This window comes from Malaclemys terrapin, chromosome 17, assembly GCF_027887155.1.
Source record: "Malaclemys terrapin pileata isolate rMalTer1 chromosome 17, rMalTer1.hap1, whole genome shotgun sequence".
NCBI classification, from domain to species: Eukaryota; Metazoa; Chordata; order Testudines; family Emydidae; genus Malaclemys; species Malaclemys terrapin.
The window spans coordinates 26,525,790-26,553,466 of record NC_071521.1 but is presented as its reverse complement, the minus strand read 5'-3'; the positions used below and the strand labels follow the sequence as shown (position 1 = coordinate 26,553,466).

Sequence of the window (27,677 nt, the reverse complement as noted above, 5' to 3'; positions counted from 1 at the left end):
AGCGCTAGTCATGTGTACAACCCCATAGTCCTTTATGCTTGGCTCCAACCACAGCTATGAGTCCCCTGTTCTCAAGTTCCCAGCTTTGCCCACCAAGGGCAATCATTAGCTTGGTTTAACAAGTCTGCTGCTCCTTATAACAGCTCATGTCTTCTCCCACTGTTTTCAATTGGTAACCTGGTTCCTTACCTGGGGAGCGAGTAGTTGGCGATCCACAGCCTAGCTATTTTCAGGCTGTTGGGCCCTTCATGGTACCAAGTTTGCTGATACTAAAAAACAAAAAAACCCCAGAAAAAGTCTGAGTGATGCCACTGCAGCATCTGCTGTTAAATCTGTGCTGAGAGTGGGAAGCAGCTATTTTCGGGGGTTTATAAAGTGTGTGGATTAGTGTGGCTCTACTATCCCTAGAGAAGGGTTTAAGGCAGATGTGTCACACATATGGTCTCATGGACCAGATTTGGCTTGTCTGAGATGTTTACATAGCTCACATGCCATGCTCAGATTGCGCAGTCTCAGCTTTTCATTTAATCACTGCATAGTTAATTATTTTAGCAGATGGAAGGGAGAAGGAAGTCCAGGGAGTGGGAAATGAGAGTTGCTGCAAGGAAGAAAACGTAGAGAGAAGAATAAAGGAAAAACAAAATGAAGAGGGAGAGAAAGGAGGGTAGAGAAGGGCAGAAAAAGTGGTGTAGTAGCTCAAAGTGGGTGGCAAAGACAATGAATGTGGCAATAAAGTACTTAATAATAGTAATTAAAAGGTTAATTACTCTAAAAGGACACATTCTGGCCTTGCTCTTCATGCAGTCCTCTCATTGCCAGCAGCAAGTTTTCTGCTGTGGAAGGAGAGGGGCATGGAGCCCTACATCTACACTTCTGGCTCATGGACAATAACTAAATGTGGAATGCAGCCCTTTCTACACAATACATTTGACACCCCCGATTCAATAGGTTATAAAAGTGGAAGCAACAGGCTTTTTCAAATGGGTAGCAGTGGCAGGAAGGGATGATGTGTGGAGTGAATTCATACTATCAGACCCTCTGTTGAAACAAGAATCCACCAGGACAGAGGCCTGGAAATAATACAGGCTGCCAAACAGGCTGTCAAGCAGCCTCCTCCTCTCTGCATTAACAGCCAGCAGACACTAAGAATGGGAGATTTTACCTCTTCTTTGGATTTCTTAGATTTTTCATCATCTTTCTTGGTCTTTTTTAAGGCATCTGTGCCAACCACCGAGAGGATATTTCTCAATCTGTAATGAGATGCATCAAAAGTTAACCCTATTCACTCAGTGAGTTCTAGATAATCTTGGCCAGGAGAGATGGTCAGTTTCTTTCACTGTCGCCTCCCCTCAACTCCTTCTACATCACCATGAAGACTCACTGGTCAACAATACTCACTGCACTCAACATCTCAAGGAATTTGACAGGAGATTTGAATGGGGTGGGGGTGGTTACCACTATCAGCCACACAGAGGACTAGCTACAGCACCTTTCTCTCCGTTCTGCAGGCCCCTCTCCAAAGAGCGTGATGGGCTCCCCAAGTGCTCGTAGGCACGCCTTGACTTCAGAGTCATCTGTGGAAACGTTGATCTGCCTGGCACGCTTCCTGCGCTCAAACTCAGCCAACACTTCTGCCTGACGCTCACTTATGTGGTCTTCAAGATCAAAGACCTCACCTACGCCAGAAACAGAGCCATCAGATTAAAACAACAAATGAAATTAAAGCAGCAAAGGTTTGGACAATTCTAACCACTAAAAGATATATATAATTTAAAAATGATTCTCACAATCATTTAAAGCAGGGATATTTGGTACCAGCAATGGCATGTTCCTCCAGACACCCTGCTCAAATCAAGATGGTGCACTGGATATTAGGACTTGTAGTCTCAGCAGCCCCAACCTCTGTATTGAAGTTCAGCAGCTGATTAAGTACAGCCCTCAGGCTTCTGGCAAGCTGCCAGCATGCCTAGGGTCCTATGAAATCCATTTTATTTTTGTGGATTTTTAGATTTATTTTTTAAAAATGAATTCACTCTTCTCCAGCCCTGGAGCCACAGCAGGAGCGAGAAAAGGAATTCCGTGTTATTGTTTTGCTTCCATGATTCCATCTGTGTTCTTGTTAACGTAGATTTCAGAGGCCCTACATGCCTTTCAGCTGGGCGAAGTTTGTGCATCTACAATTTTGGCCAATAGTCAAACCTAATCAAAGACTCATTTTCCTTATAAACGTCTCTAAGTCAGTTAAAAATTAATTCCATTTTTTGGGTTGGGTGGGTGTTTAAATCAAGACTGTTTGATACACGGACAATAATTAAGTAGCCTTACTATAAATGCAAAAAAATGTTCATAACTGAATTGCAATGGGAAAAGCTGATTTTAAAAAAATGCCTACAATTTAAACAAAAGATCCTGCAAATATACAGTATATGGTAAAAGTGACACATTTTAAATCACCTTTTAAAGTAGCACTCAGTAATATGACTGTCATAACTATAAAGGGAAGGGTAACAGCTGTCCTGTGTACAGTACTATAAAATCCCTCCTGGCCAGAGACTCCAAAATCCTTTTCCCTGTAAAGGGTTAAGAAGCTCAGATAACCTGGCTGGCATCTGACCTAAAGGAACAATAAGGGGACAAGATACTTTCAAATCTTGGGGGGGGAGGGGAGAAGAGAGAAGGCTTTTGTTTGTGTTCTTTGTTTGGGAGTGTGTTCGCTCTCGGGACTGAGAGGGACCAGACATCAATCCAGGTTCTCCACATCTTTCTAAACAAGTCTCTCCTATTTCAAACTTGTAAGTAAATAGCCAGGCAAGGCGTCTTAGTTTTCCTTTGTTTTCTCAACTTGTAAATGTATCTTTTACTAGAGTGTTTATCTTTGTTTGCTGTACTTTGAACCTAAGACTAGAGGGGAGTCCTCTGAGCTCTTTTAGTTTGATTACCCTGTAAGGTTAATTTCCATACTGATTTTACAGAGATGATTTTTACTTTTGTCTTTAATTAAAAGCCTTCTTTTGAAGAACCTGATTGATTTTTTCCTTGTTTTAAGATCCCAGGGGTTTGGATCTTGATTCACCAGGAGTTGGTGAGAGGAAGGAGGGGAATGGTTAATTTCTCCTTGTTTTAGATCCAAGGGGGTTGGATCTGTATTCACCAGGAGTTGGTGGGAGGAAGGAGGGGAATGGTTAATGTCGGAGAAAAACAGTGTTCTCACTATTTGTTTAGGTATAGCAAGTCAGATGCTTTATTAACTCTCACAATTGCACAGAGGGAGAGAGCTAAGCAGGTCTCTTAACAGGTAAACAATTACAGCAAGCATTTATACCTTTTGTTACAGACAATAATGAGCAACAGTTGCATTTTGTTTATACATAGGTCATTCTGATATCTTGTTTTGCTCACTCATGTAGACTCTTAGTCTACATTCCATATTATTTACACAAGGTCGCAACAACTTCTCACACAGTTTTTTCTCACTCGCCTCACACATTCCTCGCTTCTACAAATCTCGCGTTATTAGGGTTACAGTTAGCCTAACTCTTGCTAACGAACTGTCATGCATTGCATCCCCTTCCTGTCAGTTCTGCTTCCACATTAATTTCTCCTTGTTTTAAGATCCAAGGGGTTTGGATCTGTATTCACCAGGGAATTGGTGAAAGGTTTCTCAAGGCTACCCAGGGAAGGAAATTAGCCTTGGGATGGTGGCAGCGGAACCAGAGCTAAGCTGGTAGTAAGCTTAGAAGTTTTCATGCAGGCCCCTACATTTGTACCCTAAAGTTCAAAGTGGGGATCCAGCCTTGACAATGACCAATGACCAATCTGACATTGCTGAACAGTAACACAAGAAGTCCACAGTAGTAAGTGTGTGTGTGTGTGTGTTAGGGGAGTTAGTGAGACAGCGTGTGTGTTAGGGGAGTATATCTGCATGCTGTCTCTTTAAGCAGTGCACTCACCAGTCTGAACACTTGTTCAGACAGCAGCCAGGCTGAGCCAGAAGCTGGTGCAGACAGGTGCCCCTTTGTCCCCCCACCCAAGCTGAGACTGGGTATACCAGCAGGGGGAGGGGGACAACCTGACATCTGTGCCCCTCTCCCACCCCACAAACCACAGCAGATCGGGGGCTCCCAATCGAGAGCAGCTTGACTAAGTGCGGCTGTACTTAGCTCAGCCATGCAGCCCTCCCTGACAGTGGCAGCAGCTCTAGAGGCGGGAGAGCAGGATTCCACGTTAATGTTTTGATTCTGTGATTCCGCCTGTGTTCTCATTAATGCAGATTTCACAGGGCCCAAACAAGAGGGTGGTACACAGAGTGCACTCTTACCGCTGGTTATGTTAATATTGCCTGCTTCAATTGCAGCTTTCACTCTCTCTCTTCCCAGCAGCCCTGATTCTCCTTTGGCAAGACGTTCCCTTTCCTTCTCCTCCAAACTGCCGTAGAAGATATGGGATCTCTTGGGTGGGGGAGCATCACTGTCCTCTGAGAGCTTGTTTTTTGTTGCCTGGAGAATAAAGGCAGGATTTCAAGAGACTTGTTAGATATTTATCTGGCTACAAAGCAGCAATTCAGCAATCTCTTCAGCTGTGTGAGACAGCATCCCCCAGGGAGAAAGAGTTAATGAGGTCATCCAGGTGAGAAGCCCTGAAATTATATAGAAAAGTTCATTTGAACATCGAGACTATTCCCCAGCAAAACTATGTTAAAGAAGAGTTAGCAGCAAAGGAGTTTTTAAAAAACTGGACATGTGATCTTTTCTGTTTCTTTATGATGTTAACAAAAATCCTCTCAGGCTCTCCTTAACTTTTTTTTCCCTGCTAGTTTCTTCCTTTGGGGCTACACTTGAAAGTTAATTTTGATTAAGGTAGGTACAAATTTAAACGGCATCAGCTATTTCTGATTAACTCCCTGCGAGGACGCTCTTATTCTGAAATAAGAGTGCCGCCTTGCTTCTCTCGATTCAGCTAAACCAGAACACCACACTCATGCTCCAGAATATGAGCATGCACACAGAGATATTCCTGAATAACTCCACGTAGAGACAAGCCCTTAAAATGTAGAATCTGCTCTTCCCTAGCTTTTCTGGAGGACGTCTGGGTGATATAAGGCATGTCTTAACACTCTAACCGAAAGGAGGAAGGATCTGAATCTTTCACAAGGAATTTCATTATTCAAAACATTACTTAGGCCTTGGCTACACTTGCAGATGTACAGCGCTGTGAGTTAAACCTGACTTCGTGCTGCAGTCTGTCCACACTGACAGCTGCCCAGCGCACTGTCGTGGCCACATTTGCGGCAATTGCAGCGCTATTGGGAGCGGTGCATTATGGGAAGCTATCCCACAGAGCACCTTTTCCCATTCTGGTGCCGTGGGTTGTGGGAAGGGGGTGTGGGTGCGGGGGATTCTGGGTCCTGTCCCAATGCCCCGTGATGCATCGCTTCACATCCCAGAAAACTCTTTTGTTTCCGTCCACCTTTGGCGCCATCTTTCAACGGTTTCTTTGCAGCGTGATCTGTCTGCAGGAAATGGAGTCCGAACTGCTGAGGCGTATGCTGACGAGTCTCACCAGCACGTCACATTTGGCTGTCAAACTATTCCTTAAGATCCAAAGTGACAGTGAGAGTGAGGGTGTGGAGTCCGACGATGCTATCGAGCCGCGTAACGCGTACGACACGAAATTGCTTGTGGCATTCACGGACATGCTCAGCAGCGTGGAACGCCACTTTTGGGCTCGAGAAACAAGCACCGAGTGGTGGGATCACATCATCATGGAAGTCTGGGATGACGAGCAGTGGCTGCAGAACTTTCGGATGAGAAAAGCCACTTTCATGGGACTGTGTGAGGAGCTTGCCCCCACCCTGCGGTGCAAGGACACGAGATTGAGTGCTGCCCGGCCAGTGGAGAAGCGGGTGGCTATTGCAAACTGGCAACTCCAGACAGCTACTGGTCGGTCGCAAACCAGTTTGGAGTGGGAAAGTCGACCGTTGGAATCGTGTTGATGCAAGTTTGCAAGGCCATTAATTGCATCCTACTCAGAAGAACCGTCACTCTGGGTAACGTGCAGGAAATAGTGGATGGCTTTGCACAAATGGGGTTCCCTAACTGTGGAGGGGCCATAGATGGGACGCACATTCCTATTCTGGCACCACCCCACCTAGGATACCGAGGGGTATTTCTCTATGGTTCTCCAGGCGCTTGTGGATCACCGTGGGCGTTTTATTGACACTAACACAGGCTGGCCTGGAAAGGTGCATGACGCACGCATCTTTCGGAACACTTGGCTGTTCAGGAAGATGCAGGCCGGGACTTTTTTCCCAGAGCGGAAGATCACGGTAGGGGAAGCTTAAATGCCCATTGTGATCCTTGGAGATCCTGCTTACCCGTTAATGGCATGGCTCATGAAACGCTACACAGGGAGCCTTGACAGCAGCAAGAAACGGTTCAACTACAGGCTGAGCCAATGCCGAATGACTGTGGAGCGTGCCTTTGGCTGTTTAAGGGGCCGCTGGCGATCTCTGTATGGGAAGCTGGACTTGGCCGAAAACAGCATCCCCGCAGTTATATCCGCGTGCTGTGCCCTCCATAATATTTGTGAAGGGAAGGGTGAAAGCTTCCCTCAGGCATGGACCTCCGAGGTTGAACACCTGGAGGCTGAATTTGCACAGCCAGAGAGCAGGGCTATTACAGGGGCCCAGCGCGGGGCTGCAAGGATTAGGGATGCCTTAAGGGAGCAATTTGAGGCTGAAAACCAGCAGTGATATCTGGTGCCCTGCATGGGAGTGAAGTGCAGTAGTTCCAATCTTTAGGAATCAGTGTTTGCTAAGCAGACTTGCAGTGCCTGTTTCTTTCCTGGGCGAAGGAGTCTTCTACTTTATGCAATAATAAAGAATGTTTTCAAAGCCAAAGAATCCATTTATTGAAAAGAAACAAGGGGGTGGAGTGGGGAACAGTACAATCACAGATTCGCGTATGTCTTGTCTGGTGTGCTGGGCAGGGAATGCTGCACTTCAGGACAGCTATACTACATAGTGATGGGGGTTGAGTGCAGAGGATAAGGGTTGTGGTTTTCAGGGCTGGGTGGTGAAGGTACTGGTGTTGGAGGCAGCGGGTGGCGTGAAGAACACGGAAGTTGGGTAAAGTGGGTTGGAGGTGACAGTGGGGCACAATGGAAAGAGTTTTGGGACAAGGGCTGTAGGGGGGGTGGCGTTTGTGGTACTGCTCCTCTTTCTGCATGGCTACCAGCTCCTGGATAGCGTCTGCTTGGCGCTCCAGGATGCTTATGAGCCTATCAGTGCTTTGCTGCCAATGCGCGGTGCTTTGCTGCCAGTGCGCTGCGTTTTCCTGGCGGATCCTGCTTTCTCTCTCCTTCCAGTCCTGTGCTTTCTCATTCTCTTTAATAGATTGCCGCATCACTTCTTGCAGTATGTCTTCTTTGCTTTTTCGCGGTCTCTTCCTGAGTCTTTGCAGTCTCTGAGCAGGCGATAAGAGGGATGGCTGAGGTCTCAAGGTTGATGCAGCTGTATAGGCAAAAAATGCAACATTTAACAGAGGCAGCATTGTTTATATCAGACAGAGTAATGATTCCCCCCGCACTTAAGGAGTAGAAAACACACAGGGTCTACACAATAACATAATTTTCCCGTCCGAAACAATGCACACATATCCCACGGGAGCCTCAAAATGGTGAGTAAGGGGGACGGATTGTTTCAGGGTTGCACTGTCCTCTGGGTTTCTGTGCCTTGGGGAGAGCCAACAGCTTCAGGGGGCACCTACACTGAACACTGTCCCAACATTTTCCACAGGAGTTCGTCCTGGACGATATCTTGCTGCTGAGAGTGACCTGGGAAGCAAGGGATGGTCTTCTACTGCAATGCGGCTTCTGCCCAGGCCCATATGCAGCTTGCCTGCGTGCAGCAATGGTACTCCCACCCCTCGCGGCACAGTGGCGCGGACACGTTAGCCTGGCTGGGACAAGGACCACGGTGGCTCTCCCGATAAACCTGCGCAAGCACATTGCACACGTTTTGAATGAGACATTTGAGATTACCGAGGCCGATTACCGCGATGTGATAAACCACATCAATGCACTATTCTGCATCTAGGCATGCATGCCTAACCCTCCTCTCCCAAAGAGCCCGCACCGAAAAAATTTCTTCCCGAAAAAAAAAAACCACACTTACCGGGAACCTGCTCTTCTCTTTGTCCTCCACAGAGTACCGGCCGCTGCGACTGGTTACCATCCTCCTGGCTCGAGAAGAGCTCCTGGCTGCATGGCTCCAGGGATTCCGGGGTGTCTCCATCTGGGCCACCACCATCACTCCCGTTTTCCTCCTCCCCCCCGGCTATGAAGTGTCCATGGTGGTGCTAGGAATGGAGGTGGGGTTAACCCCAAGTATCGCAGCCAGCTCTTTGTAGAATCGGCAGATCGCGGGGGGGAGTACCCGAGCGGCCATTTGCGTTGCGGGCTTTGCGGTAGGCACTCCGCAGCTCCTTCACTTTAATCCTGCACTGCAGGGTGTCCCGGTCATGGCCCCTTTCCATCATGTCCTTTGATACCTTCCCAAAGGTATCGTAATTCCTACGGCTGGAGTGCAGCTGGGACTGGACAGCTTCCTCCCCCCAAACACTGATGAGGTCCAGCAACTCGCCATTGCTCCATGCTGGGGCTCGCTTGGCGCGTGGAGGCATGGTCACCTGGAAAGATTCGCTGATAGCACTCCACACCACGCCGGGCTGAGCAAACAGGAAGGGGATTTTTAAGATTCCCGGGGAATGTAAAGGGTCGGTCACATGGTTGGTACCTGAGGCCAGGGCAGTAGAGTTTGAACTGATGACCAGAGTGGCTAGAACAGGCATTGTGGGATAATGCCGAATAATTCTGGAGGCCATTCACAGCGCATTGGGCGGCCACACTGGTGCTGCAGCACTGCAGCAGCAGCGCTGCACTCGCTATTCCTCTTGGAGAGGTGGAGTACATGCAGCGCTGCAACCAAGGAGATACAGCGCTGCAAATGCCTTGCCAGTGTGGATGGGGAGTGAGTTACAGCGCTGGGGGCAGCTTTACAGTGCTGTAACTCGCAAGTGTAGCCACGCCCTTAGCCTTAGAAGCTAAACAGGTTTTAAAAGTAAACAGAAAAATGTTAACCAGTAATCCCTTCTCCACTTTAAACCTCAACCTTCTCTGATCTTCAGATAAGAACATAATAATGGCCATATTGGGTCAGACCAAACATCCATCCAGCCCAGTATCCAGTCTGCCGACAGTGGCCAATGCCAGGTGCCCCAGAGGGAGTGAACCTAACAGGTAATGATCAAGTGATCTCTCTCCTGCCATCCATCTCCACCCTCTGACAAACAGAGGCTAGGGACACCATTCCTTACCCATCCTCGCTAATAGCCATTAATGGACTTAACCGCCATGAATTTATCTACTTCTCTTTTAAACCCTGTCATAGTCCTAGACTTCACAACCTGCTCAGGCAAGAAATTCCACAGGTTGACTGTGCGCTGTGTGAAGAACAACTTCCTTTTATTTGTTTTAAACCTGCTGCTCATTAATTTCATTTGGTGGCCCCTAGTTCTTGTATTATGGGAAGAAGTAAATAACTTTTCCCTATTCACTTTCTCCTCACCACTCATGATTTTATAGACCTTTATCATATCCTCCCTTAGTCTTCTCTTTTCCAAGCTGAAAAGTCCTAGCCTCTTTAGTCTCTCCTCATATGGGACCTGTTCCAAACCGCTAATCATTTTGGTTGCCCTTCTCTGAACCTTTTCTAATGCCAGTACATCTTTTTTGAGATGAAGAGACCACATCTGTACATAGTATTCAAGATGTGGGCGTACCATGGCTTTATATAAGGTCTGGTCTATACTACCCGCCTGAATCGGCGGGTAGAAATCGACCTCTCGGGGATCGATTTATCGCGTCCCGTTGGGACGCGACAATCAATCCCCAAATCGGCGCTCTAACTCCACCAGCGGAGGTGGTAGTAAGCGCCGCCGACAAAAAGCGGCAGAAGTCGATTTTGCCGCCGTCCTCACAACGGGGTAAGTCGGCTGCAATACGTCGAATTCAGCTACGCTATTCACGTAGCTGAATTTGCGTATCTTAAATCGACTCCCCGCTGTAGTGTAGATGTACCCTTAGTGCAATATAAAGAGATAGAGCGAAAGCTGTCTTACTCTCAATCCCTTTTTAAACGATTCCTAACATCCTGTTTGCTTTTTTGACTGCCGCTGCACACTGCGTGGACGTCTTCAGAGAACTATCCACAATGACTCCAAGAACGAGCGGCGAACAGCAGAGGCTAACAGCGGGAGTTTGCCTGGGAGCTGTCCAAGAGGAGGTACGCTAAGTGCTGCATTAGGGGGGCTGTGTTGGTGAGTATCTGAGTGTCTGCTGCTGGGACAGTTGGTCAGTTTGACCGTGTGCTTGATTGCTTGTTTGTTTGTTTGAAAAGTGTGAATTGGGAGTGCTTTGTTCCAGGTGGGCCTTGAGTGGGCCTGACTGGTATATAAGGGCAGTCAGCAGCGAACCAGCTGAGCGGTGAACAGCAGAGGCTAACAGCGGGAGTTCGCCTGGGGAGAGCTCACTGAGGCTTTCATCTGCAAGTTTCTCTGAGTAGTTCCTGCAACAGTTGAGGAAGCTCTTAAGAGGACGGTGATGTGGAAGGTGAGCGATCAGCTGTTGTAACCTGCACAGGTTGTGCCATGTTTGTCTTTCTTCCACAGGACAGAAGCGACTTTGTCTGTACAAAGTGCAAGCTGGTCTCCATATTGGAAGAGAAGGTTCGAGGGCTGGAGAAATGAGTGTCGACTCTGCGTTGCATAAGGGAAAATGAAGATTTCCTGGACAGACGTCAGGAGATGCTTCTACGGCCACAATGTTCTGAAAATTCAGAGCAGGCGCAGCAGGAACAGAAGGATTGTGAAGAGGTTTGGCAGCATGTGACCTCCAGAAGGAGAAAGAGGAGCGTCCATGCACCAGCAATGGAGATACAGGTGAGCAATCGTTTCCATGTTCTCTCTACAGGTACTAATGCGGAGAGTGGACTAGATGACCCATCTGAGGGAAGGGAGCAGAAGGAGACTCCACCGATTGGAAGGCAAAAGATGCACTGTCCTAGGGATGGGGGTTCCACGACCACCACTCCCAAGAGGAGGAGGAGGGTGGTGGTGGTTGGGGACTCCCTTCTCAGGGGGACTGAGTCATCTATCTGCCGCTCCGACCGGGAAAACCGAGAGGTCTGCTGCTTGCCAGGAGCTAGGATACACGATGTGACGGAGAGACTGCCGAGACTCATCAAGCCCTCGGATCGCTACCCCTTCCTGCTTCTCCACGTGGGCACCAATGATACTGCTAAGAATGACCTTGAGCAGATCACTGCAGACTACGTGGCTCTGGGAAGAAGGGTAAAGGAGTTTGAAGCGCAAGTGGTGTTCTCGTCCATCCTCCCTGTGCAAGGAAAAGGCCAGGGTAGAGACCGTCGAATCGTGGAAGTCAACGAATGGCTACACAGGTGGTGTCTGAGAGAAGGATTAGGCTTCTTCGACCATGGGATGTTGTTCCAAGAAGGAGGACGGGCTCCACCTAACGAAGAGAGGGAAGAGCATCTTCGCCAGCAGGCTGGCTAACCTAGTGAGGAGGGCTTTAAACTAGGTTCAACGGGGGAAGGGGACCAAAGCCCTGAGGTAAGTGGGAAAATGGGATCCTGGGAGGAAGCACAAGCAGGAGAGCGCAAGGGGGGAGGACTCCTGTCTCATGCTGAGAAAGAGGGACGATCGAGGAGTTATCTTAAGTGCCTATACACAAATGCAAGAAGCCTGGGAAACAAGCAGGGGGAACTGGAAGTCCTGGCACAGTCAGGGAACTATGATGCGATTGGAATAACAGAGACTTGGTGGGATAACTCACATGACTGGAGTACTGTCATGGATGGATATAAACTGTTCAGGAAGGACAGGCAGGGCAGAAAAGGTGGGGGAGTTGCGTTGTATGTAAGAGAGGAGTATGACTGCTCAGAGCTCCGGTATGAAACTGCAGAAAAACCTGAGAGTCTCTGGATAAAGTTGAGAAGTGTGAGCAACAAGGGTGATGTCGTGGTTGGAGTCTGCTATAGACCACCAGAGCAGAGGGATGAGGTGGACGAGGCTTTCTTCTGGCAACTAGCAGAAGTTGCCTGCATCCGAAGAAGTGAGGTTTTAACTCACGAAAGCTTATGCCCAAATAAATCTGTTAGTCTTTAAGGTGCCACCAGACTCCTTGTTGTTTTAATCACACTGATATCTGCTGGGAGAGCAATACAGCGGTGCACAGGCAATCAAGGAAATTTTTGGAAAGTGTAGGGGACAATTTCCTGGTGCAAGTGCTGGAGGAACCAACTAGGGGCAGAGCTTTTCTTGACCTGCTACTCACAAACAGGGAAGAACTAGTAGGGGAAGCAAAAGTGGATGGGAACCTGGGAGGCAGTGACCATGAGATGGTCGAGTTCAGGATCCTGACACAAGGAAGAAAGGAGAGCAGCAGAATATGGACCCTGGACTTCAGAAAAGCAGACTGACTCCCTCAGGGAACAGATGGGCAGGATCCCCTGGGAGAATAACATGAAGGGCAAAGGGGTCCAGGAGAGCTGGCTGTATTTTAAAGAATCCTTATTGAGGTTGCAGGAACAAACCATCCCGATGTGTAGAAAGAATAGTAAATATGGCAGGCGACCAGCTTGGCTAAACAGTGAAATCCTTGCTGATCTTAAACACAAAAAAGAAGCTTACAAGAAGTGGAAGATTGGACAAATGACCAGGGAGGAGTATAAAAATATTGCTCAGGCGTGCAGGAGTGAAATCAGGAAGGCCAAATCACACTTGGAGTTGCAGTTAGCAAGAGATGTTAAGAGTAACAAGAAGGGTTTCTTCAGGTATGTTAGCAACAAGAAGAAAATCAAGGAAAGTGTGGGCCCCTTACTGAATGAGGGAGGCAACCTAGTGACAGAGGATGTGGAAAAAGCTAATGTACTCAATGATTTTTTGCCTCTGTCTTCACGCACAAGGTCAGCTCCCAGATTGCTGCACTGGGCAGTACAGCATGGGGAGAAGGTGACCAGCCCTCTGTGGAGAAAGAAGTGGTTCGGGACTATTTAGAAAAACTGGACGTGCACAAGTCCATGGGGCCGGATGCGCTGCATCCGAGGGTGCTAAAGGAGTTGGCGGGTGAGATTGCAGAGCCATTAGCCATTATTTTTGAAAACTCATGGCGATCGGGGGAGGTCCCAGATGACTGGAAAAAGGCTAATGTAGTGCCCATCTTTAAAAAAGGGAAGAAGGAGGATCCGGGGAACTACAGGCCAGTCAGCCTCACCTCAGTCCCTGGAAAAATCATGGAGCAGGTCCTCAAGGAATCAATTATGAAACATTTAGAGGAGAGGAAAGTGATCAGGAACAGTTAGCATGGATTCACCAAGGGGAAGTCGTGCCTGACTAACCTAATTGCCTTCTATGATGAGATAACTGGCTCTGTGGATGAGGGGAAAGCAGTGGATACCCTGTTTCCCCGAAAATAAGACATCCTCCGAAAATAAGGCCTACTTACAGTTTTGCCTCTCGTTGTAATATAAGGCATCCCCCCGATAATAAGACCTCCCCGATAATAAGGCATCCACCGATAATAAGGCATTTTTCATTTCTGAAAAATAAAACATCCCCTGAAAATAAGACCTAGCGCATCTTTGGGAGCAAAAATTAATATAAGACACTGTCTTATTTTCGGGGAAACAGGGTATGTTATTCCTTGACTTTAGCAAAGCTTTTGATACGGTCTCCCACAGTATTCTTGCTGCCAAGTTAAAGAAGTATGGGCTGGATGGACTGCAAGGTGGATAGAAAGCTGGCTAGATCGTCGGGCTCAACGGGTAGTGATCAATGGCTCCATGTCTAGTTGGCAGCCGGTTTCAAGCGGAGTGCCCCAAGGGTCGGTCCTGGGGCCGGTTTTGTTTAATATCTTTATTAATGATCTGGAGGATGGTGTGGACTGCACTCTCAGCAAGTTTGCGGATGACACTAAACTAGGAGGCATGGTAGATACACTAGAGGGTAGGGATCGGATACAGAGGGACCTAGACAAATTAGAGGATTGGGCCGAAAAAAACCTGATGAGGTTCAACAAGGACAAGTGCAGAGTCCTGCACTTAGGACGGAAGAATCCCATGCACTGCTACAGACTAGGGACCGAATGGCTAGGTAGCAGTTCTGCAGAAAAGGACCTAGGGGTCACAGTGGACGAGAAGCTGGATATGAGTCAACAGTGTGCTCTTGTTGGCAAGAAGGCTAACGGCATTTTGGGCTGTATAAGTAGGGGCATTGCCAGCAGATCGAGGAACGTGATCGTTCCCCTTTATTCGACATTGGTGAGGCCTCATCTGGAATACTGTGTCCAGTTTTGGGCCCCACACTACAAGAAGGATGTGGAAAAATTGGAAAGAGTCCAGCGGAGGGCAACAAAAATGATTAGGGGTCTGGAGCACATGACTTATGAGGAGAGGTTGAGGGAACTGGGATTGTTTAGTCTCCAGAAGAGAAGAATGAGGGGGGATTTGATAGCAGCCTTCAACTACCTGAAGGGGGGTTCCAAAGAGGATGGATCTCGGCTGTTCTCAGTGGTGGCAGATGACAGAACAAGGAGCAATGGTCTCAAGTTGCAGTGGGGGAGGTCCAGGTTGGATATCAGGAAAAACTATTTCACTAGGAGGGTGGTGAAACACTGGAATGCGTTACCTAGAGAGGTGGTGGAGTCTCCTCCCTTGGAGGTTTTTAAGGCCCGGCTTGACAAAGCCCTGGCTGGGATGATTTAGCTGGGAATTGGTCCTGCTTTGAGCAGGGGGTTGGACTAGATGACCTCTTGAGGTCTCTTCCAACTCTGATATTCTATGATTCTATGAACTCTTTCCTGATTAGTTGTAGCTAAATTAGCCCCATTATATTCTATGTATAGTTGGTGTTATTTTTCCAATGTGCATTACTTTACATTTATCCACAGTAAATTTCATTTGCCATTTTGTTGCCCAATCATTTAGTTTTGTGAGATCTTTTTGAAGTTCTTCACAGTCTGCTTCGGTCTTAACTATCTTGAGCAGTTTAGTATCATATGCAAACTTTGCCACCTCACTGTTTACCCCTTTCTCCAGATCATTTATGAATAAGTTGAATAGGATTCGTCCTAGGACTGACTCTTGGGGAACACCACTAGTTACCCCTCTTCATTCTGAAAATTTACCATTTATTCCTACCCTTTGTTCCCTGTCTTTTAACCAGTTCTCTTATCCCCTGACAACTTAATTTACGCAAGAGCCTTTGGTGAGGGACCTTGTCAAAGGCTTTCTGGAAATGTAAGCACACTACGTCCACTGGATCCCCCTTGTCCACATGTTCGTTGACCCCTTCAAAGAACACTAATAGATTAGTAAGACATGATTTCCCTTTACAGAAACCATGTTGACTTTTGCCCAACAATTTATGTTCTTCTAGGTGTCTGAATTTTATTCTTTACTATTGTTTCAACTAATTTGCCCAGTACTGATGTTAGATTTACCGGTCTGTAATTGCTGGGATCACCTCTAGAGCCCTTTTTAAATACTGGTGTTACATTAGCTATCTTCCAGTCATTGGGTACAGAAGCTCATTTAAAGGATAGGTTTTACCATAGTTAATAATTCCGCAATTTCACGAGTTGAGTTCTTTCAGAACTCTTGGGTGAATGCCATCTGGTCCTGGTGACTTGTTACTGTTAAGTTTATCAATTAATTCCAAAACCCTCCTCTAATGACACTTCAATCTGTGACAATTCCTCAGATTTGTCACCTACAAAGGATGGCTCAGGTTTGGGAATCTCCCTAACATCCTCAACCGTGAAGACTGAAGCAAAGAATTCATTCAGTTTCTCTGCAATGACTTTATCGTCTTTAAGTGCTCATTTTGTATCTCAATCGTCCAGGGGCCCCACTGGTTGTTTAGCAGGCTTCCTGCTTCTGATACACTTAAAAAACATTTTGTTATTACCTTTTAAGTTTTTGGCTAGCTGTTCTTCAAACTCCTTTTTGGCTTATTACATGTTTACACTTAATTTGGCAGTGTTTATGCTCCTTTCTATTTACCTCACTAGGAACTGACTTCTGCTTTTAAAAAGATGCCTTTTTATCTCTCACTGCTTCTTTTACATGGTTGTTAAGCCACGGTGGCTCTTTTTTAGTTCTTTTACTGTGTTTTTTAATTTGGGGTATACGTTTAAGTTGGGCCTCTATTATGGTGTCTTTGAAAAGCGTCCATGCAGCTTGCAGGGATTTCACTCTAGTCACTGTACCTTTTAATTTCTGTTTACCTAACCTCCTCATTTTTGCATAGTTCCCCTTTCTGAAATTAAATGCCACAGTTGGGCTGCTGAGGTGTTCTTCCCACCACAGGATTGTTAAATGTTATATTATGGTCACTATTTCCTGTTATAGTTACCTCTTGGACCAGATCCTGTGCTCCACTCAGGACTAAATCGAGAATTGCCTCTCCCCTTGTGGGTTCCTATACAGCTGCTCCAAGAAGCTGTCATTTAAAGTATCAAGAAATTTTGTATCTGTATTTTGTCCTAAGGTGACATGTACCCAGTCAATCTGGGGATAATTGAAATCCCCCACTATTATTGAGTTCTTTATTTTGATAGCCTCTCTAATCTCCCTCAGCATTTCATAGTCACTATCACTGTCCTGGTGAGGTGGTTGCTAATAGATCCCCACTGTTATATTCTTATTAGAGCATGGAATTACTATCCATAGAGATTCTATGGAACATGTGGATTCATTTAAGATTTTTACTTCATTTGATTCTACATTCTTTCACATATAGTGCCACTCCCCGGCCCTGCACGACCTGTTCTGTCTTTCTGATATATTTTGTACCCCAGAATGATTGTGTCCCATTGATCGTCCTCACTCCACCAGGTTTCTGTGATGCCTTTATATCAATATCCTCCTTTAACACAAGACACTAGTTCACACATCTTATTATTTAGACTTCCAGCATTTGTGTACAATCACTTAAAAAAGAATCTGATACATCAGAAAAGGGCAGACAAATAGAGTGACAAGTTTTTTATGTGAATGTTTCTCGTCTGATCTGACCCATTCTTTATACTCTTCCATCCTCTCCTCCTGACTAAAACCTAGAGAATCTCCATCAATAGACTCTCCTCCAAGAGAAGTCTCTGTCCGATGTACTTGCTCCTCCGCAGCAATCAGCTTCCCCCCCATCTCTTAGTTTAAAAGCTGCTCTGCAACCTTTTTAATGTTAAGTGCCAGCAGTTTGGAGCCACTTTGGTTTAGGTGGAGCCCATCCTTCCTGAATACGTTCCCCCATGCCAAAAGTTTCCCAGTTCCTAATAAATCTAAACCCCTCCTCCCTACACCATCATCTCATCCATGCATGGAGACTCTGAAGCTCTGCCTGCCTACCTGGCCCTGCGCATGGAACTGGAAGCATTTCTGAGAATGCCACCATAGAGGTCCTGGATTTCAGTCTCTTTCCTAGCAGCCTAAATTTGGCCTCCAGAATGTCACTCCTATCCTTCCCTATGTCATTGGTACCTAGATGTACCACAACCACAGGCTCCTCCCCAGCACTACACAAGTCTATCTAGATGCCTCGAGAGATCCGCAACCTTCGCACCAGGCAGGCAAGTCACCATACGGTTCTCCCGGTCATCACAAACCCTGCTATCTATGTTTCTAATGATTGAATCTCCCTTTACTAGCACCTGCCTTTTCCTAACCCCTGGAGTTCCCTCCCCCGGAGAGGTAACCTCAGTGCAAGAGGATACCCCAACATCATCTGAAAGGAGGGTCCCAACTATGGGAAGGTTTCCCTCTGCTCCTTCCTTCTGATCACAATTGTCACCATTTCACAAGTTCTCCATCACAGAATCTTTTAATATAGACATTTCCTTAATTTCTCCTGTAGAAAACAAGTGGGAAAAACAAACTTTAAAAACCCACACTTTCTTCCCTTCTTTATCCATCAGATAGAAGCAAAAAGGGTACAAGACTATTTGCAGGTCACCTTTAAGACTGACAATGTTTTTCAGTCCAGCTAATATGCACAACAAAATTACACTCCCTACAAATTATTAAGACCTCCAAAAGCAAAAAGACCCCAAACTGTTGGAAAACGTAGCTGTGAAGCTGAGGGATTCAGTGAGTTCCTTCCCGTTTATAACACATTTCACTGACACCCTACCCCCCTACACTCTCCCATTTTTCCAAAATAAAAACAAAGGTCAAACCAACCTGTTACTAGATTATAGAATCATAGAATATCAGGGATGGAAGGTCATCTAGTCCAACCCCCTGCTCAAAGCAGGACCAATTCCCAACTAAATCATCCCAGCCAGGGCTTTGTCAAGCCAGACCTTAAAAACCCTCTAAGAAAGGAGATTCCACCACCTCCCTAGGTAACCCATTCCAGTGCTTCACCACCCTCCTAGTGAAAAAGTTTTTCCTAATATATAACCTAAGCCTCCCCCAATGCAACTTAGACCATTACTCCTTGTTCTGTCATCTGGTACCACTGAGAACAGTCTAGATCCATCCTCTTTGGAACCCCCTTTCAGGTAGTTGAAAGCAGCTATCAAATCCCCCCTCATTCTTCTCTTCTGCAGACTAAACAATCCCAGTTCCCTCAGCCGCTCCTCATAAGTCATGTGCTCCAGCCCCCTAATCATTTTTGTTGCCCTCCGCTGGACTCTCTTCAATTTTTCCACATCCTTCTTGTAATGTGGGGCCCAAAACTGGACACAGTACTCCAGATGAGGCTTCACCAATGCAGAATAGAGGGGAATGATCACGTCCCTCGATCTGTTGGCAATGCCCCTACTTATACAGCCCAAAATGCTGTTAGCCTTCTTGGCAACAAGGGCACACTGTTGACTCATCTCCAGCTTCTCATCCACTGTAACCCCTTTACTGCAGAACTGCTGCCTAGCCATTCGGTCCCTAGTCTGTAACAGTGAATGGGATTCTTCTGTCCTAAGTGCAGGACTCTGCACTTGTCCTTGTTGAACCTCATCAGGTTTCTTTTGGCCCAATCCTCTAATTTGTCTAGGTCCCTCTGTATCCTATCCCTACCCTCCTCCCAGTTTAGTGTCATCTGCAAACTTGCTGAGAGTGCAGTCCACACCATCCTCCAGATCATTAATGAAGATATTGAACAAAACCGGTCCCAGGACCGACCCTTGGGGCATTCCGCTTGAAACTGGCTGCCAACTAGACATGGAGCCATTGATCACTACCCGTTGAGCCCGACGATCTAGCCAGCTTTCTATCCATCTTATAGTCCATTCATCCAGCCCATACTTCTTTTACTTGCTGACAAGAATACTGTGGGAGACCGTATCAAAAGCTTTGCTAAAGTCAAGGAATTAACACATCCACTGCTTTTCCCTCATGCACAGAGCCAGTTATCTCATCATAGAAGGCAATTAGGTTAGTCAGCCATGACTTGCCCTTGGTGAATCCATGCTGACTGTTCCTGATCACTTTCCTCTGCTCTAAGTGCTTCAGAATTGATTCCTTGAGGACCTGCTCCATGATTTTTCCAGGGACTGAGGTGAGGCTGACTGGCCTGTAGTTCCCCGATCCTCCTTCTTCCCTTCTTTTAAAGATGGGCACTACAGTATCCTTTTTCCAGTCATCTGGGACCTCCCCCGATCGCCATGAGTTTTCAAAAATAATGGCTAATGGCTCTGCAATCTCACCCACCAACTCCTTTAGCACCCTCGGATGCAGCGCATCTGGCCCCATGGACTTGTGCTTGTCCAGTTTTTCTAAATGGTCCCGAACTTCTTTCTCCACAGAGGGCTGGTCACCTCCTCCTCATACTGTGCTGCCCAGTGCAGCAGTCTGGGAGCTGACCTTGTTTGTGGAGACAGGGGCAAAAAAAGCATTGAGTACATTAGCTTTTTCCACATCCTCTGTCACTAGGTTGTGTCCCTCATTCAGTAAGGGGCCCACACTTTCCTTGACTTTCTTCTTGTTGCCAACATACCTGAAGAAACCCTTCTTGTTACTCTTAACATCTCTTGCTAACTGCAACTCCAAGTGTGATTTGGCCTTCCTGATTTCACTCCTGCACGCCTGAGCAATATTTTTATACTCCTCCCTGGTCATTTATCCAATCTTCCACTTCTTGTAAGCTTCTTTTTTGCGTTTAAGATCAGCAAGGATTTCACTGTTAAACCAAGCTGGTTGCCTGCCATATTTACTATTCTTTCTACACATCGGGATATAATATTCTATTCCCTATGTAAAAGATCCATTTCCAATGATTTCATAACATCTTTGGGTACAACTCCATGTTTAGATGCTCTTATTCTGGACTAAGAGTGTCCTAAATGGTCCCAGTTACTTGACATTTTCCCTAGTTAGTGGATTTTTCACACCCTTGAGCAACGTAGTTATGACTTAATGCCCTAGTGTAGACCAGGCTTCAGATGAAGAGCAGTTACACATCTCAGAGCTATTGTTTCAGGCTCTATACATCTCCATGGGGCATTCCTCTTCACAGGAATACATCACAGTGAGCTCAACTGGCCTCTCCATACACCTCTCTGAACCTCCTATGCTGAAGATGGATATGTAGAACCCCTTCCAAGGGCTTGTCTACACCACGCAGCTTTTAGCAACAAGGCTTGTTTGTCGCTAAAAGTCAGTGTGTGTAAATGCTGTTTTTTGGTACTTTGTCGGCACTTTTGCTGACAAAATACTTCCAGCCCTGCAAGCGGCATTAGCTTTGTCAACAAAGCCACGCTCACACTGCCACTTGCATCGACAAAACTTTTGTCTTTCGGGGGGGTGGGGGGAAGCTTTTTTAAGTACTTGTGAAAGACAGAAGTTTTGTCGACAACTTCACGGTGTAGACAAGCCCCAAGTCACTACAACTCTTTATCCTTCCGTTTCCCCATCTGTACAATGAGGATAAAGTGTTTTGAGATCTACTGATGAAAAGCATTACAAAATATCTAGGTATTATCATAGTTACCTAGCCACAGTAGTGTCCCAACTACCAACCTACTACTTCCAAAATGATCACTAAGGCTGTGTCTACACTGCCACTTTCAGTGCTAAAACTTCTGTCGTTCATTTTTTTTTGTTGTGGAAAAAAACAACACCCCTCTGAGTGACAAAAGTTTTAGTGCTTAAAAGCACCAGTATAGACAGTGCTTTATCGCTGGGAGCATAAAGCGACCACTGCTTGTTTGGTTTTTTTTTTTTTTTTTTTAATCACTGGAAGAGTTCTCCCCTGGCAATAAAGCATGACTACACTGCGCATGTCACAGTTCTGCCGCAGTCATGCTGTAATGTGGGCAGTGTAGACATACCCTTACTCGAACACCAACATTTCTCTTTATGTTCAAAAAAGTTAGGGTTACCATATGTCCAGGTTTTCCCGGACATGTCCGGCTTTTAGGTCTTTAAATAGCGTCCAGGGGGAATTTGTAAAAAGCTAAAAATGTCTGGGATTTCCCCCCGGACGGCTATTTAAAGATCCAAAAGCAGCTGACAGGGCAGCCGTGCCAGATTGAGCCGCTCACTTGGGGCCTCTCCAGCAGCAAAAGCTCCTCCCCCACTTCCCCCCCTCCCTGCAGTTTCAGCACGCCAGCAGCGCTGCGTGGGGCATAGGCACCGACTTTAGCCAGCGCCGGTGGGTGCTCGGGCCCCCCCTCCCGCTCCTTCCCCGCCCCCATTCCAACCCCTTCCCCAAATCCCAGGCCCTGCCTCCTCCCCCGGGTGCGTCGCTTTTCCCCTCCACCCCCCTCCCTCCCAGACTTTTGCGCGGAAAGCCTGGGAGGGAGGGAGGAAGAAGGGGAGGGCTGCCCGCAGCAGGTAACGGGGGGCGCAGGGGAACTGCTCCCCGCCCCAGCTCATTTCCGTTTCGCCTTTGCCTGCTGCCTTGAGCGCACAGCCACGCTGCTCCGCTTCTCGCCCCCTCCCTCCCAGGCTTGCTGCGCAGACAGCTGATTCGAGGCAAGTCTGGGGGTGAGGGGGGCTGAGAAGCGGAGTGGCTGCGCGCTCAGGGGAGCAGGCACAGCCAGAACAGGGGGGTTGGATGGGGCAGGGATTCTGGGGGGGGCCTGTCAGGGGGCGGGGGTGTGGAGAGGGATCGGGGCAGTCAGGGGACAGGGAGAGGGTTGGATAGGTCAGGGGGTTCTGGGGGGGGGGGGGCGGCCTGGCAGGGGTGTGGAGAGGGATTAGGGAAGTCAGGGGACAGGGAGGATTAGATGGGTTGGGGGGGCACTCAGGGGACAGGCAGCGGTTACATAGGCACGGGAGTCCCAGGGATCTGGCGAGGGCGGGGGTGTGGATAGGAGTCAGAACAGTCAGGGACAGGTAGGAAGTGGGGTCCTAGGTGGGCAGTTAGGGTGGGAGGGTCTCAGGAGGGGGCAGTCGGGAACAAAGATAAGGGAGGCTTAGATAGGGGGTGGGGTCCCAGGGGGTGGTTAGGGGCAGGGGTCCCAGGAGGGGGCAATCAGGGGACAAGGAACGGGGGGGTGGGTTGGAGGTTCTGGGGGGGCAGTCAGGGGGCAGGAGGTGGGAGGGAGTGGCTAGGCAGCGGGGCTACCCCGCCCCTTGAGCATCCTCTTTCTTGACACTTCAAATATGGTAACCCTAAAAAAAGTAATACATTCACTGCCAAAGAACTTCGTTCACACAGAGTTACGGTTGCCCAGTTGAATCTCATGTTTGGTAGGAAAGCAGATTGATCAAAACTCAGACTTTTGAAAACCAGGAAAAGCAGTTAATTACCTTAACTTTGCCCCAAGGCGCCCAGCACACACCCTTGCTCTCTGCCTTGGCCCTGTGGTGCACCGGAGCTCCCTGCTCCTGCCTAGCCCAGACACCCTCTCAGCCTCCCCGTCAAAAGCTACATTATAGCCCCTTCCCCGGCATCAGACGCGCCCATCTCCCCCACGTTATGGGCGGCCCCTGCGGCTCTCCCAGAGCCTGGCCTCCGACTCGGGAGGGGCTTCTCCCCACAACACCGCACACCAGGCACGGCCCGCTCGGGGGGCGGGCACCTCAGCGCTGCGGCCTCCGGAGCGACACAGGCGGGAAGGTGCGCAACGGCCCCCCGACGCCCTCGGAGCGCCCCGAGCAAGACCCTACCCGCGGGGATGGAGCCGGGCCCGGCTGAGGAAGCGGTGCCCGCCCCGGGGCGACACGCATCGCGGAGGCCCGCGAGGAAGCCATGCTGCTCAAGAAGGGAGGGAGACCTGTGCGTCGGGCCGGGCCGGGCCTCACATCCACTTCCGGGTCACAGGGTGGAGGGGAGTGTGCGTGTGCTTCCGGGTTACATGGGCATGGAGGGAGGGGCTGGCCGGCCCGGAACGTGGCGCGGGGCATGCCGGGAGGTGTGGTCCCACGGGGCGGCAGGGCCGGTCGGATTAGGGGCCCGTTTGCTTTTGGCGGGGCCGGGGCCGGGCCAGGGCGGGTGCGGCCGGCGGTGAGTGCTGGGGGCCGGGGCGTTTGGGGTGGCAGGGGTCTGGGGGTCTCCTGGGGCCGGGGAGGAGTGAGGGAGTGTAGGACCCGTTGGGGTCCTCTGTAGACAAAGGGCTGGGGATCCCTATGCCCAGGGCTGCAAGCCCCTCCCCGCCCTCACCCACTGGTGCCATTGTAAACTGTCCGGGCAGGGGCCATTCTGTGCGCAATACCCAGCACGTGGGCCTGGCCTGAGGGCAACTTCTAGTTACTAGGGGATTGCAAATGATAACTGGTCAATTGCAGCAGGAGGTAGTTAATCTACTTGCCCAATCCACACACCATTCCATCAGAGGCGGCCAGGCCCTGTTCTGAGACCTCCCCTTACTTGCAGCAGTAGCCAGCAGGCCCTTGTTGTCACGCTGTGGAGCATTCTAGCTAATTAAAACTAAACTGCAGTTTTCAGAGTCACAAGCCAAGTAGTCTGTGCTACAGTATACTTAGTCACTGGCTAATTTACAACGTTCAGACATTTGTCTGGTTCTCCCTTGTACTAGTGCAGGGTTGGGCAAACTACGGCCCGTGAGCCGCATCTGGTCTGCCAGTCCTTTTAATCCGGCCCTTGAGCTCCCACTGTGGAACGAGGTCTGGGGCTTGCCCCACTCCAGCTGGGGCACAGGGTCGGGAGCTGCTCTGCATGGCTCCCAAAAGCAGCGGCATGTTCCCCCTCTGGCTTCTACGCGTAGGGGCAGCTAGGAGGCTCTGCTCTGCATGCTGCCCCCAGCCCAAATGCTGCCCCTGCAGCTCATATTGGCTATGAACCATAGCCAATGAGAGTTGCAGGGGCGGCACCTGTGGACAAGGCAGCACACAGCAGAGCCACCTGGCCAGGCTTCTGTGTAGGAGCTGGAGGGGGGACATGCCGCTGCTTCCGGGAGCCACTTAAGGTAAGTGCTGCCCCAAGCCTGCATGCCAGAGCCACCCTCTCCTGCCCCAGCCCTGATCCCCCTCCTGCTCTCCAAACCCCTTGGTCCCACCCCAGAGTACCTATCTACACCCAAAGCCCTCATCCACAGCCCCACCCCAGAGCCCGCACCCCCAGCTAGAGCCCTCACCCCCTTGTACACCCCAACCCCAATGTTGTGAGCATTCATGGCCCGCCATACAATTTCTATACCCAGATTAGGGTGACCAGATACCAAGTGTGAAAAATCGGGACGGGGTGGGGAGTAATAGGAGCCTATATAAGAAAAAGATCCACAAATCGGGACTGTCCCTATAAAATCGGGACATCTGGTCACCCTAACCCAGATGTGGTCCTCGGGTCAAAAAGTTTGCCCACCATTGTACTAGTGCAAGATAGCCAGGTTCTGCTGACCCTCTATTAAAAATTCAAACAGGAACCAGTTTGTCTGAGAAGCATTCGAAATGCTGCGTCGGAAACCAACCCGCCTGGAGCTGAAACTAGATGATATAGAAGAGTTTGAGAGCATTAGAAAGGATCTTGAGGTGAGAGTAAACCTTCTGGAGACACTCCTGTATGGAAACCAGGTGATTGAACCCTGGTAATTCGGACTTGTGCATAACGGGGCTTGTCTGAGAATAGAACCTCACTCTGCAGCAGTGTACGAGCATGTACAAAAACCAATAGAAAATTTCAGCTAGTGCAGAGCAGCAGCCTTTTCATTTAGTGATGGTTCATGTACCGAGCATCTTACTTCTCTGCTCTACAGTCTCTGCAGCCTCTGCCATGCACCTGTGTGACTGTAGCATCACCCCTATTAATTGATAGCCATTTGTATACATGCGGGGTGTGAGATGTCTTAATTCTGTGACTCGTGTATTAACACTTATGGGACAACATATTTTCATTAGGGCTGTCAATCACAGTTAACTCACGCGATTAACTCAAATTAATTGCGATTAAAAATTAATCAGTTTTAATTGCATTGTTAAACAATAGAATACCAATTTAAATATATTCAATATTTTTGATTTTCTACATTTTCATATATATTGTGTTGTAATTGAAATCAAAGTGTATATTTTTATTACAAATATTTGCACTGTAAAAATCATAAATAGTATTTTTCAATTCACCTCATACAAAAATACTGTAGTGCAATCTCTTTGTTTTGAAAGTGCAACTTACAAATGTACATATTTTTTTGTTACATAACTGCACTCAAAAACAAAACTGTAAAACTTCAGAGCCTACAGGTCCTACTTCTTGTTCAGCCAATCACTAAGACAAACAAGTGTGTTTACATCTACAGGAGATAATGCTGCCCTCTTCTTATTTACAATGTTACTAGAAAGTGAGAACAGGCATTTGCATTGCACTTTTGTAGCTGGCATTGCAAGATATTTGCGTACGAGATATGCTAAACATCCGTATGTCCCTTCATGCTTCGGCCACCACTCCAGAGGACATGCTTCCATGCTGATGACGCTTGTTAAAAAAAATGTGTTAATTAAATTTGTGACTGAACTCCTTGGGGGAGAATTACAATTGTCGTCGGCTCTGTTTTATCCGCATTCTGCCATATATTTCATGTTATAGGAGTCTTGGATGATGATCCAGCACATGTTCATTTTAAGAACACTTTCACAGCAGATTTGACAAAAAGCAAAGAAGGTACCAATGTGAGATTTCTAAAGATAGCTACAGCACTCAACCCAAAGTTTAAGAATCTGAAGTGCCTTCCAAAATCTGAGAGGGACGAGAGGTGTGGCACTTGTTTTCAGAAGTCTTAAAAGAGCAACTCTCCGATGTGGCGCCTACACAACCCGAATAACCAAAAAAGAAAATCAACTTTCTGCTAGTGGCATCTTTCTCAGATTATGAAAATGAACAAGTGTCGGTCCACACTGCTTTGGATTGTTATCAAGCAGAACCCATTATCAGCATGGACGCATGTCCCCTTGAATGGTAGTTAAAGCATGAAGAGACCTATGAATCTTTAGCGCATCTGGCACATAAATATCTTGTGATATCGGCTACAACAGTGTCATGAGAACGCTTGTTCTCACTTTCAGATAACATTGTAAACAAGACGTGGGCAGCGTTATTTCCTGCAAATGTAAAAAAACTTGTTTGAGCAATTAGCTGAACAAAAAGGACTGAGTGGACTGGCAGGCTCCAAAATTTTACATAGTTTTACTTTTGAATGCAGATTTTTTTTGTACATAATTGTACATTTTCAACATTGATAAAGAGATTGCACTACAGTACTTGTATTAGGTGAACTGAAAAATACTATTTCTCTTACAGTGAAAATACTTGTAATCAAAAATAAATATAAAGTGAGCACTATACTTTGTATTCTGTGTTGTAATTGAAATCAATATATGAAAATGTAAAAAACATCCAAAAATATTTAAATAAATGCTATTCTATTATTAACACATAATATATGTGTTAATATAATTAATCACAATTAATTTTTTTAATTGCTTGACAGCCCTAATTTTCATCGTTACGGCTATCCAAAAACATCCAATGAACTTGTTCAGTCTGTAAGCAGTTTCTCTGTAATGAAATCAGCTTACCTAACATTTTTCATACCTTCACAGTTTGAAGGCTCTCCCTGTGGTCAGTTGTCAGAGCTGAAATGGACATCTCCTTGACAGTGCTAACATTCCATCCATTGAAGAGTTTCTCTAGTTTTCCATTGTCCTTATTTTTAGTTGATCACTTTTCCTCCCCACCCCCCAGAGTTGTAAGAAGCAGCGTGAAGATGTGGATGAAGTGGGAGCCGGTGATGGAGAAGGAGCTATTGGTCTGAGCAATGACCACAAGAGTCGAGAACAAATGATAAATGACCGAATTGGTTACAAACCTCAGCCCAAACCCAACAACCGTTCCTCCCAGTTTGGAAGTTTTGAATTCTAGAGATTTGATGGCCTGCCACCTTCCACGGGCAATTGAGTATTGGACCATGATGGGGTGTTCATCCCAGACAGTGCTGGCAGAGATGTTCAAAGGCCATTTGGGTAGTTCTAGAGTTGGCTGGGACTGGCCTGTGTCTGCCAATGAGTCTTGGGCTTCAATAGGAGAAAGTGTTTGCCTTTTCCAAGGCTGGTGGGATGTGTTTTTAACTTGACTTGTTACTGTACCTCCAGAAACCCCTCTGCCCAGCCACTTTGTTTTAAATAAATATTTTTTTTTAAATGA

General features: G+C 47.5%; 2 protein-coding genes across 2 annotated transcripts in view; one reads left to right on the top strand and one right to left on the bottom strand.

Moving 5' to 3' along the window:
- The window catches only part of PRPF4 (pre-mRNA processing factor 4), a 32,234-nt gene extending 8,896 nt beyond the window's left edge, over positions 1 to 23,338 (bottom strand). Inside the window, exons 1-5 of the mRNA XM_054007193.1 lie at positions 23,189 to 23,338; positions 4,319 to 4,496; positions 1,490 to 1,676; positions 1,163 to 1,250; positions 190 to 269 (exon numbers count right to left, since the gene is read on the bottom strand). Of these exons, the coding sequence (XP_053863168.1) occupies positions 190 to 269; positions 1,163 to 1,250; positions 1,490 to 1,676; positions 4,319 to 4,496; positions 23,189 to 23,272 (617 nt within the window). The 5' untranslated portion in view covers positions 23,273 to 23,338. The remainder of the gene's footprint in view (positions 1 to 189; positions 270 to 1,162; positions 1,251 to 1,489; positions 1,677 to 4,318; positions 4,497 to 23,188) is intronic.
- Positions 23,339 to 23,424: 86 nt separating this feature from the next.
- CDC26 (cell division cycle 26) lies at positions 23,425 to 27,677 on the top strand. The gene is made up of 3 exons (XM_054007195.1): positions 23,425 to 23,525; positions 24,901 to 25,009; positions 27,219 to 27,677. The coding sequence occupies exons 2-3, from the start codon at positions 24,929 to 24,931 to the stop codon at positions 27,393 to 27,395; spliced, it is 258 nt and encodes an 85-aa protein (XP_053863170.1). The 5' UTR covers positions 23,425 to 23,525; positions 24,901 to 24,928; the 3' UTR covers positions 27,396 to 27,677.

Coding starts and splice junctions, on each gene's coding strand:
- CDC26 (XM_054007195.1), top strand. CDS start 24,929: ATGCTGCGTCGGAAACCAACCCGCCTGGAGCTGAAACTAGATGATATA. Junction 25,010..27,218: donor GCATTAGAAAGGATCTTGAG/GTGAGAGTAAAC, acceptor CCCACCCCCCAG/AGTTGTAAGAAGCAGCGTGA.